Source organism: Pocillopora damicornis, chromosome 10 (genome assembly GCF_964200805.1).
Source record: "Pocillopora damicornis chromosome 10, jaPocDami1.2, whole genome shotgun sequence".
NCBI classification, from domain to species: Eukaryota; Metazoa; Cnidaria; class Anthozoa; order Scleractinia; family Pocilloporidae; genus Pocillopora; species Pocillopora damicornis.
The window spans coordinates 6,303,692-6,316,003 of NC_142679.1; the positions used below are offsets into that span (position 1 = coordinate 6,303,692).

Consider the following 12,312-nt stretch of genomic DNA (forward strand, 5'->3'; position numbering starts at 1 on the left):
TTCTTCTTTCCACCAGAGCAGTTGGAACGACACCTACCACCAGTAAGTAAACTCCTTAACGATAGTAAGCTTAGTCTTGAGACGAAATTGTAGCGCATTAGGTGCAAGTTTATTTCATTATTTTACAACAAATTTCGAGGCAACTCTAACCTTGTCTCAGGATCTAATTCTACAACGCGAACAGCGCTGATCTATCTACAAACATATTTAGTTGCTTGTATCTTCTTACCATCACACAGTTTCTACATTCAGTTTATGGACAAAACTCTTGAATTGCACAGACGAACATATTGAACACACTTTTTTAAAGTCCAAAACAATTACGGTCTCCTTAAATTTCGAAATACGTATTGAGATGTGGGATTTCCTTTTCAACCATACATTAGATCTTCTACTCGGAAAATAATTATGTTATTTTTAAAAAGTCTGGTCACTCGAGTCACAAAAAGAGTTACTGGTTGTTCCAGAGCACTCCAAGATGGAGAAGTCGATCATACTCCATGTTAAAAGCTGACCCTTTTAAATTGTGATTAAATGAATTCTAGAGCGCTTTCGATTGATTGTTGCAAAACCAAAACCAAAGCAATCATGGCGGCCAATCAAGAAAGGAAAACATCGAAAAGATAATCTGTACGGGCGTCTGGGAAAACATACTTTCGTCTATGAGAATAGCAGTTATATCCAAGGGCTTAGACCAAGAGTTTCTGTTTCCTCATTTTCTCTTAAAAGGGTCTAATCAAGTTCTCAGTCCATCCAAGGAGACCAAACTCCACCGAAGTTGTTTGGATTAGCCCTAGGATCAAAGTGCTTGTTCCTCGTCGGTACCATCGTTTCTCTGTACTCTTTAAGCCAAAGCAACATGCCGTCAACTACATCTGTGTGGTTTTTAGCCTGGTTCACATACTCGCACGGGTCAGCTAGCACATCAAACAAGCATGGACCCAACTCGGGGGTACACTCAGGAGGGGAACTTGGCGGCTCACCACAAGTAACGACAGCATTCTTCAACGACGCATGCGCAGCTCGAGTAGAATGGTTGGAGTATTCAATTCCGGGGGGAGCATACCATCCGCTCCAGCCTGAACCTGGGGGTGGGGGAGAGAAACAACGTCATAAGGTGATAACATGTCAGAGTAGTGCTAGTGATATGTACAGGAGTAAGCGCCATATATTTAAGCCACAGTTAAATGTTCAGATTGATTTTAATTTTAAAAATGTATAGTCGTGTATTACAACTAAAAGAGATGAGTTGCATTTTTTAAATTAGTCATATTGTCAGGCAAACTGTTTAATTCCAACACCGTGCATCAGTGAAGAAGATCGAAAAATTGGCAGGCGTAAAACGGAGCGTGTATTAGAAGGAAAGATACGAAGAGTCTTTCCCCCTGCTTTTCCCATACCTGCGCTGTTTTTCGCTCACCCACTTTTCAATCACCCTGACGAAAGGCTAACGCTCGAAACGTCAGCTTTGAAACTCTTTACGGTGGCCAATTTTTTTATTAACTTAGTTGATTATACTAAATCATACTTTTTCTATCGCCGTCGCTGACTCAGTGACATCCTGCCACAGACAACTGCTAGCTCAAACTCTTCAAATTTAGTCTTATTCCACTCAGTTCGCATAAAAAGAGAGTTCTTACAAAGAAAAATCGGTTTGACATCATACCGTACAATAATACTTACTTATATTAACAAGAAGCTTCCACTGCCTGAACCGTAAAGCCGAGTCACCTCTGACAGGGTCTATGTTGAGAAGAATCTCTTCGCGGGGACATAGAGAAGCTTGAGAAAGCGTGTCCCACATATCATAGCCATCCACATTACGAAGTTTGTGAATGTCACCTCCTGCTACACTGTACAGTGTGGGAAGCCAGTCAGTCACGTGCATCAAATCCATGCTTACTCGGCCTTTCTGGGCCAGTAAAGGACTGTGTACGAATCCCGCGCCACGAACGCCTCCTATTGAGACAATTGACGACTTACAATCAATTTACACACAAACTACAAAAATGCATACCACTTCAACGGTATGCATGTACCACAAACGAGTAACTCTTCAAACCCCGTAGGGTGACTTGCATCAAATTTTTCCTTTCAACATCATCCCTGAATCAAACTTAGGTCGCGAAAATCAAGGAAATAATCACCAACTAAAGCAGCTCTGGATTGTTGAACAAATTCTCCTTGTCAATACCCCAAGGAATACAAAGAAGACTGTATGGAGAATATTCATACTTATGTTAGGGTGTAAAGGGTCGAAGGATGCTTTGACTCACCTTCCCACAACGTCCATTTTACGCCCCTCAGGGGAAAATTACAAGCCATGTTCATATCGTAACCATTTGCAGGACCACCATTGTCTGTCGAGAAGACGATCACTGAATTGTTGTACAAACCACTCCCTTTGAGTGCATCAACAAGCTGCAATAGAGATTTTTATTAAACTCATTAGAGACCTACTATAGATCACCAACTCTTTCGCCCAAAGCCAATTTAATTGCAAGTTTCAAAGTATTAAAAGCACCTAAAACCTACACTTAATCAAATAAAAAGAAATATGAAAATTAAAAGCAACTTAAAAAACATGACAGTATAAATAAAACAAGTGTGGTGTGTGTACCTGTCCTACTCTCTGATCAAGGATTGAAACCACTGCTGCAAAGATTCTTCTGTTTTCATCTTTGATGTGGGAGAACTTCTTGATTTCATCTGGAGGGGCCTGAATTGGCTGAATGTAATTTGCACTATGGACAGCTTGGTAAGGGAGATACAAAAACAATGGCTTGGAAGGGTCATGCTTTTTAATGATGTCTATGGCTCTCTCTGTAAACATATCAGTACTGTACTGGCCCCATTCCGTCCAGACAGGCTGAAATGTATGCTGAAAAGAGATGTGTAAATAGTACAGGTGCATGTAAATAAACACTTTGAACAGTTGTGATATCAACCCTTTACACCCTTGCATCAGTATGCATCTTCTCCATACTGTTCTCTGTACATTCCAAAGGAGCTGACAAGGAGAATTTGTTTAACAGTCAAGAGTTAAATTGTTAAGTTGGTGATCATTTTCTTTATTCTCGTGACCTTGATGGTTGACTTAAGAGGGATATTGTAAGGAGAAATTAGATTCTAGTCACTTTTGAGGGTCAAAGGGTTGAAAGAGGAGATCAATTTTATAAGAAAATACTCAAATTTAAGAAATGGAGATGAGGAAACATTGTAAAAATTCAAGAAAAAGCGTAGAAGAGGTAAGACAAGTGAGGGATAAGGAGATGGAGGCAGAGTGGAAATGGTAAATGATAGCAAAACACATTACAAAGAGGAATGCACAGAAGGAAATGAGAATTTGTGTGTAAAAGGGAGGAAGGTTTACGGGTCAATAAATTTACTACTTAGGTAATGTAAATTTGAAAATGTGCATAATTAGGGAGAGGGGGGTAAGGATTCCTTTTCAATCCATTCACTCTTAAGGTCATAAGAGTAATTCTCCCTCCCGTTTTTGCTACAATTCTTACATCAACATTTCCTACATTGATGTTTTTTTTCCTATATTTGCATCACCTGCACCCTTGTTAGAGAAAGAAAACTCCAAGGGACAAATCACTTCTTTGTCATTCCAGGGGAGGGGATAAAATTGGTACAGTAGACTTGCAGATGGGACTCTTCGAATATTTTCAGGGAGAAACTTTCTCCTTCCTTTTCTCTACAACATAAAATGAATGATTTTGGAAATTTAACCTTTTTGCCCCCAGGTGTGACCAAAATTGAATATCTCCTTACAATTCCAATACAGTTTTGGGCAGAAAGGTGTTGAGAAGAAAGAAACATCAATAAGTCAATGTTATCTGCTCTGAAACCAATTTTTTTAATGGCTAAAATTAAAAAAATTGTAAGGTAGACAGTGGAGAGAATTTACATTTAGATCTCCAAAGTGAAAGGGTTCACAATTTACCATAGGTTTGCATAAATACCTGACACTCTTTGGTTTACATGCATGTTACTTCATTTTCATCATTTAAATGAACCAGTTCTTAATAAACAGATTTACATGTACCTCTGTATTGTTGTGAAGATCTAATCCCCATCCATTTGTCTCATGATTTGAATGGTCCCAATAATCTTCTTTTCCACAGTAATAACCAAAGAAGGTGTCAAATCCTCTCCTTGTGGGAGTGTAGTCTGTTTTGAAGAAACCAAGATGCCACTGGAAAAAAAATTAATGAAAATAAACCATATCCATTGTGCAGCTTGCATTGCATTTTGAGAAGGATGCAAAGCCAGGGAAGGAGGAAACACATAACAGGAGTATATTTTTACCATTTTTTTACCCTCTCCCAAAAATTTATGATGTAGCATTCCCCAAAGTTAGCAGCACAGTAGTAGATGGGAGTTTACATTCCCTTTTTTCCCACCAAGTGGTTTTAGCCACCAATGAAGTAAAACTTGGTAGAGCTTCAGTAAATTTATTAAGCAGAATTTTTAAATTGTTATGGTCTAACTATTACCTTTCCAACAGCATGTGTAGCATATCCAAGTTCTTTTAGGTACTGAGGCAAAAGAGTCTCATTCAAACCAAGGCCATAGGGCTGACTAGCTAATATGACATCATGCTGCATTCCTATGAGATAATCAGGAGAACAAGTTAAGTCTTGTTACATGTGGTTTGGTTGAAATGACTTTGAGTACATTAATAATGCAATGTACTTTCTACGTGACTATGTTGTCTTTCAATGTAAATGTGCCCCGCTTACCAAGCCTGAGGCCAAGATGGTTCAATGTTAGCCGAGTTCCTTTTTTACAATTTTAATATCCAGCCATATTTACTGAACAAGCTTTGTCAATAATGTGTTGATCAATTTCAAGCTTCAACATCTCCCCCCCTTCAACTGGAGAGAATATCACCGTTGTCTGTACCCAGGGGAGGGTGAGAAATTTGAACTGAAATTAAATGCTGAGTCTTTCTAGAAGATTACTAGTATTATATCCCTAATTAAGTATGTGTTTAAAGGAAATATTTCACTTCAACTATGAAATGGCTAAGGAAAAAAAGTCTGCAGGGTGTAGGTTTTATAGCTTGGTCAACATGAAGAAAGTTACTGTTTCTGATTATGCCTTTTACCAAAAAATTAGGTGGGACATTTAACAAAATTTTTGCCTTGAGGGGGAGGAGGAAGTTAAAGCTTTAATTAATAAATGTATCAAGGATTTATTATATAATGGCAAAAAGATTTTGGTTTAATAACAATCACAAATGACTTGCTTTTTTGAGTTCTGGGAAAGAGAGTTGCTTTTTGTACCAAATTTAAGTCATGAAACTTGTTTAATGTGTTTTCTTTGTTGTTACTGTCTTCTATTGCTTTATACAACTCCTGACATTGTGCATAAATTATAACCATTGTAAGCCTGCTTCACACAATTTTTTTTTTGCATGGGATCAATGCAGGCAATCCCAAGCAGCAAATATGGGCTCACATGGCCAATCAGAACACAAGATTTGCTTCATCTTTCCCATGGGTGTTGTCAGCCATACAATAATGTAAGCTAATGCATTGTTTGAGAACAGTCAACATGGTCCTACATGTAAGTCTACCACACTGAAAATCTGACAATAATCTTCCCCTAAAATAGAAAACATAGCAAACAACATATATACCTGAAAAGGATGCATAACCCTTCAAAACAGTACTCATGAAAATAACAAACAAACAAACAACACAGAAACCTAGCAATACCAGAGGAGTGATATAAATAATGAGATACTACTGTGTTCCTAGGAAAAAAAAAAGTGGACTGGCAAACAATGCTCAAATTAGAGCTAGTAAATTTTCTAAACACTCACCTGTGTGGATGGGATATCGGCCTGTCATTATAGCACTTCTTGTTGGTGTACAAATACTTTGCACATAATAGTTGTTGAGAATTACCCCACTGTTAGCCAGTCCATCCAGGTTTGGAGTTGGAATCTGCTCAGAACCATGAAAACTCACATCATCCCATCCCTAAAAGAGCAACAGAAAGTGAAACAATGGTCAAAGAAACAATTTCAGGTGAAAAATGGTACTGTAAAAGTCAAATGTCTTACCCCAAAATAAAACATGCACAGATGACCCCAATGCAAGGTTTCAAAACGACTGTATGAGAATTGGGCAGGCTATCTTTCTTACAATCAGGAAACTTACATAACTAATCCACTATACTTACCAGATCATCTGCCAATATGAATATGATGTTGGGTTTAGAATTCTGTTTAATAGCCAAGGTTACTGATGACAGAAGAACCAGTTTTAATAGAAACCACAAAATCCGCATCCTGAAATTAAATTCATATGACAAAAATAAAAATAAACAAACTTGAAAGACGGCACCAAGTAGCAACAGAAGTACCAAACAAAGGTTTGTAAAAATGGCAGGCGTCGAAATTTAAGTTATTATAACGTGAGCAGAGACGACAACCCTCAAAGAGAAAACCAAATGGACAGTCCGAGTTTTAAAGGCTTTCACACTCAGTCAGATTGCAAGCTTACGTAAGGTAATAAAATTAAACACCGCTAACACTCGTATACCCTTTCCGATGTGTTGAGTGGAACTGCAGCCGAGTTTTGCGGCGCTGTCATCCCGAGCGATCTTCATGTCTTCCGGCTGCCGTTCATTCATAAAACACTCGCCTTGAACAGTTCGTTTTCAGTTTATCATGTGAAAAAACTTGCGTGTTTTTTGTGAGCCACAATTCGGCCGAATTTCACTGAACATTTCACTTTCAGATCCTATTTTGAGACACTTCTTTCGTGCTCTGGCTGCTTCCTGCGTGCGTTACTACAGAACAGAGCACAGTCAAGGCTTCTCTATTTGTAAATTATTAAATATACTCAATTTCGTCCGAAGTAAACTAATTTCCTTGACCCTACCTCAATCCACAGTAGTCTGTCGTCGTCAATGTTGGACCACAAGGTAACTTTTGAATCTTTATCTGTCTCTTCAGGTCAGCGCGACTGCAGATAATCACATGATTGTCATGCTTCAATACCCAGAATTATTTTCGCGTGCGAGGCGAGCAAGACGAACCTAGATTTCGTTTTCATATACTCTGTTACTCTACCATTACACTCCTTCGATTATCTCATTCAATACAGAAAGGGTAGATACTCAGTTGGTAAGTTCACGTTTCGACAAAAACAGTTTTATTCTCTCAGAATGGTGATTCTGACTGCGTGACTTTGTCGATCAAGCGCTGCGTGACAGCTGGGAAGAAGCCAAAGTGAGTTCAATACATCGACCGCCTGCTAGCTAAAGCAATAACAAAGCATTACAAATTCATCCGGAGTTCCTATCTGACTGAGTATTAACTGAAAGGTACGGCACGTTTTGAGGCATATTGTTTTTTTTATTTTTAAAGACCTTGCGATTATTAGCTTCTGAGGCACGATTTCCTTTCGCTCAGCCCCATATTTCATTAGCGTAGACGAGGAAACGTCACGGCGACTTTGGGACTTCACGACTTTGTTTTAGAATAATATGGGATTATACAGAAATATTTCCGCTTTTGAAGTTTGTACAAAATAGCTACCATTCCACACTCTGTTAATAAAGCGTAAACTACGAGTCGAAATCATTAGTTATTATCATATTCGTATTTTCTGTTGTCATCGATTTTTACTTTGCCTGCAAAAAAAGTCAGGCTCAACGCTTCATTTTATTTTTATACTCATCAATGATTGGGTGAGTTAATTGACGTTTGACTTTGTGTTATTGCTTTTTTCATTTTTTCCAGTAAACTTTTCTCAATAGTAATATTACTGAGTTATATTGTGAAGCAAATCTGGTTGAGCCAAACTAATACCTTTAACCTTTTTTAAGACCTTAAGGGTGACCAACATCTAATTTCTCCTAACAGTATAAGCACTGAATCACTCATTTAGTGCATTAGAATATGGGAAATGATCATCAGCGAAAGAAATTCTTGTTCGTTAGGAGTGATAGGTTAGGAAATACCAGCTTTAGTTCCAGATTATTATCCCAATTAGGAATAATTTATTTGACTGCTATTTCTTAGTCTCTTTCTGCAAACTCAAATGCACTTGATTTGATACAAATAATAAAAAATTGTGGAAAAAAAAGACTCCATAAAATTGAACTAATCTTTGGAAAGGGATTATTTTTTATTGCACATAACATTTGCTTGATTTCCCCATCTTTCTGAAGACAAAATAGCCAAAATTTCTCCTATCTGGCTGAGTGATTGGGAGCATGCTGAACAGTGGATCAACAAATGACGACGTTAATTGACAGGAAAACCAGACAAAATGCTGATTGGTAACCTGTGCAATGGACCTTACGTCCCACATAGGAGGAATTTAGAGCAAAGTTTCTGGTCAGTTCAAATGATACTATGGAGTAGGGGTAAACTTTATATGAATAAACTGCATGCTCCTCACACGTCCATGTTCAGAGGTGCCAAATGACAAGGTAAGATCATGGTTTTTGTGAATGATTGAATCATAATGTTCCTATTGTGACTTGGGAATTAAAGTTGCATGCTTAGTTGAGTTTGGTGCATACTTTGGGGTGCAGCATTTGAATAAAACTCCTCATCTGGGGACAGAAGAGTAGACCTCTTTCACTTGTATGTTCTGTTTACTTATTTCAGGTCATGTGACAATACTCTAGAGAACTGTTTCTTTTAAATTTCATGTAATTCACATGTCCATATGATTCTCAAAAGATAATGCTGGGAATTCCCTTAAGACCTGAAATGGGTAAACAAAACATACAATTAAACTGAAGAAGTCTATTAACTACACAACGTTCTGTTTTCATTGATGAATATTACATTTTCAGTATTGAGAAGCATCATGGTAGCAAAATCTGTGCCAACTGTGATCACTTTAAGCAATTCTCCTTACAATTTGCCATGCAATGATTGTGATGTCAGTTCAGAGAATTTGGTATTGGATCCTCTAATAATTCCCAAATTGATATCTTTCTGTATTCTCATCACTTGTTGCCTGATGTTGTATTCATATAGTGGGGAGGAATTCTGTCTTCGCGGTCGTCAAATTTTGTTAATCACTGGTATGATTACAGACTGAATTGGACTCCACTCGGTCCTATTACCATTATATACAGCATGCTTCTTTGACCAAGCGTTGAGGTCCACAAAAACGCATTGAAAAGAACAAGGCTTATATCCAGCCATCTTGACTGGACAAGCTTGGTCAATGACGTATTTATTATATAGCAGAAATGTTTCGAGTTAATGTAAATCAAAACCGCTTCTAACCTTCATATTTGTTTTTGGACACAATAAACTCACGAAACTCATTTATATTTTCTTGGTTATCTTTATTTTTCGACTTTTTCGTGTCGTATTTTCGACTCCATTGCCGACATTGTCCAAGAATTTCGAATCCTCTTAGTGCGCCGCTACACGCAATGTTCTTCCTTGCACGGAATCAAAGCGGGAAATTCCGAGCGGACAATCGGATGGGCCTATCTTGGGTAGCGAACCAGAACACAGGATTCATCTTGCCCACGGGTGCTGTTAGCTACATAATAAAATCTCTTCTGGTGTTTCGTGGGTCAAAATTTATCGCGTTATCTTTTCTACTGGACTTCCTTTCCACAAACGGAGGATCTACGTGTTGTTGCAGTTGTGTATGAATGCTTCAGACAACCCGAAAAAAACGGCATCGAACTTTAATGAAATGGTACTTCTTCGCTTCTGCGGTATCTTTCTAAACTCTTAAGTAGTTTTAACGAATGAATTTTTGCTGCTGTTTTGCTAAAAAATAATTAAAAACAAAAACAAAAAATAACGAGATGGTTGTTAATCCATAGTGTTAAACGCGTTCTCCTACTGCGTTAAACAATAGACGCTACCCATTTGATAAATATTTAAAGGGGTAAGTTTCTAAAGAAACTGTGGTGCTGCGTCGGTGGGAGAGTATAGCAGGTAATTTAGTGTTAACAACTGGGTTGAAAACATAAATTAGCCACCGTAAAGAGTAAAAAAGCTGACGTTTCGAGCGTTAGCCCTTCGTCAGAGCGATTGGAGGAATTGTGGGTTGTGTGTGGGTTTATATGCAGAAAGTGGAGCTACGCCATTGGTGGTAATATGGTGACGAGGAAACAGGAATAAATTAGTTGAATGAAAAGCGCTCATTGATTCCGTGGGGATTAAGGGAGCCGATTTGGAAGATAAATTTTTGTTCTAGTGTTTTACGGCTTTCCGAACTGCCGAGATGTAAGGAAAGGCCGCAAACTGCCATATGCTGTTTAGAATGATTAGGAAGATTAAAGCGTCCAGCGACTGGTTTGGATACGTCCTTGTCATTTCTTTCTACGTCGCGAAGGTGTTCTCGGAATCGGTCACCTAGTCATCTTCCTGTTTCGCCAATGTATAACTTATTGCAATAAGTGCAAGTTATGCAGTAAATAACATTGGCGGAGGTACACGTAAAGTGATCAATGATCTTAATGGATCTCTTGGGTCCCAATATTTTCTCTACGTTATGAATGAAAGGACAAGTTTTGCATCGTGAGTGAGCGCATTTAAAAGTTCCAGATTGGTCATTGGTTTGAAATGAACTCCTGACTAAAAATTTGCCTATGTTTTTGTCACGTTTGAATGAAATAAGTGGGGGTTGCGAAAAGATAGTGCCAGTCTCTGAATCGTTTTGGAGTAATTTAAAATTTTTAAGAATGATAGATTTAACTGCGTGGTTGTGAGGGTGAAATGTAAGAGTAAATGGAATGCGGTCAGTGTTTTCCTTCTTAGCCGTTTGTAGTGCTGACTGTCGATCGATTAGTTGGGCACGGTGGTGGCCCGCTTGAACGACAGAAACAGGATAGCCACGTTTATCGAAAAACTGGCACATTGTCTCTGATTTTTCGGAAAAATCAGAGTCGTCACTACATAAACGACGAAGTCTGAGAAACTGTGAAAAAGGTATGGAGTTCTTGACTTGTGATGGATGATTGTCAAAAATACGATTAACGATCTTATAGCTAAACAGGAATTGCCGGCCACTGCTAAAAATCTCATCATTACCACTCCTAGAACTTCGTGTATTTTCTTTTTACCTAAAATCCACAAACCTAACAACCCAGGTCAACCCATCGTTTCACCCTCACAACCACGCAGTTAAATCTATCATTCTTAAAAATTTTAAATTACTCCAAAACGATTCTGAGACTGGCACTATCTTTTCGCAACCCCCACTTATTTCATTCAAACGTGACAAAAACATAGGCAACTTTTTAGTCAGGAGTTCATTTCAAACCAATGACCAATCTGGAACTTTTAAATGCGCTCGCTCACGATGCAAAACTTGTCCTTTCATTCATAACGTCTTTCCGCCATTTCAGCCACTCGTTTCTATTCACTCGAAGAATATCAGAAGACGTTGTTCATTAAATTTACAAGTATTGTAACCTGCAAAACAAAATGATCAAAATCCTTCCAGTTGTATTGTCATGGGAATTGTGACTTTCCTGCGCATAGTAAATTGCAAAACCTGACTTAAAAAAAAACAACAAAAAAAAACAGTCAACGTCATGTTCCCTAGCATCTTCTGCTGATTAAAAATGGTGTGAATGGAACGTACGCGTGGCTAGCGTTCTGCAGTGGCTCACTAAAGATATTATTTACAGCACTAAGCTCTTTTTTTTCTCCTTTTTTACTTTTGTGCCCTTATCATCGCCTCCAAGCACAGAGGACATTCTAGACCTCTCACAGAATTTTTCTCAAAGTCCAGGATTTTGTGTTAGTTGTAGTACTGATTAGCAGGATCAAGGAAAAACGAAAATATACTTATTACCATTTACAAATTACAATTTAATAACAATACGCCACGATTAAAAGGTGAGACAAATGCACGTTTTTTCAAGCCCCTATCCAATTCGCAATGTTTCGTTGGACACATCAGATATAGGGGTAAAGCCAGTCTTTTGGCTGTATTTAATTCAACCGTTTAACAACCAGCCATTTCTAACATATAAAATGACATCAGACAATTCAAGAAAACCAGACACTTTAACCATCTACAATGAAACCTTCACGATGACTTCTGCAGTTATGCGCTGCGTCTTAAAGTAATAAGTAGAAATTTGAGTGTCAGTTATCTTCTCTGCCTGATTTTTTGTCAGGAAAGTATGCCTGACAAACAGATTTTTACCTGAAAATTCTTAAAAGCGATACATTGATCACATAATATATTTCCCTAATCCTAATTATTTGCACGCTTTCTAATTTGTGGTAATTTTGAAAACAGTGGTATTGGGAAAAACTTATGAAAGGAGTCTAATTACAAAGTC

General features: G+C 38.0%; 1 protein-coding gene and 1 long non-coding RNA gene across 2 annotated transcripts; one reads left to right on the forward strand and one right to left on the reverse strand.

Annotated features, from left to right (window-relative positions):
* Nucleotides 1-87: 87 nt before the first annotated feature.
* On the reverse strand, nt 88-7,219 carry LOC113684900 (arylsulfatase B-like). The gene is made up of 9 exons (XM_089183827.1): nt 6,906-7,219; nt 6,202-6,310; nt 5,840-5,999; nt 4,506-4,618; nt 4,055-4,204; nt 2,621-2,881; nt 2,277-2,421; nt 1,684-1,959; nt 88-1,085 (listed from the first exon to the last, which is right to left on the reverse strand). Exons 2-9 carry the CDS (start codon nt 6,307-6,309, stop codon nt 745-747), a joined length of 1,554 nt encoding a protein of 517 aa, XP_089039953.1. The 5' UTR covers nt 6,310; nt 6,906-7,219; the 3' UTR covers nt 88-744.
* LOC149038659 (uncharacterized) lies at nt 7,045-8,463 on the forward strand. Its single transcript, XR_016180133.1, has 3 exons — nt 7,045-7,150; nt 7,227-7,350; nt 8,200-8,463. It is a non-coding gene; the product is annotated as an uncharacterized LOC149038659 (long non-coding RNA).
* The last annotated feature ends 3,849 nt before the right edge of the window (nt 8,464-12,312 follow it).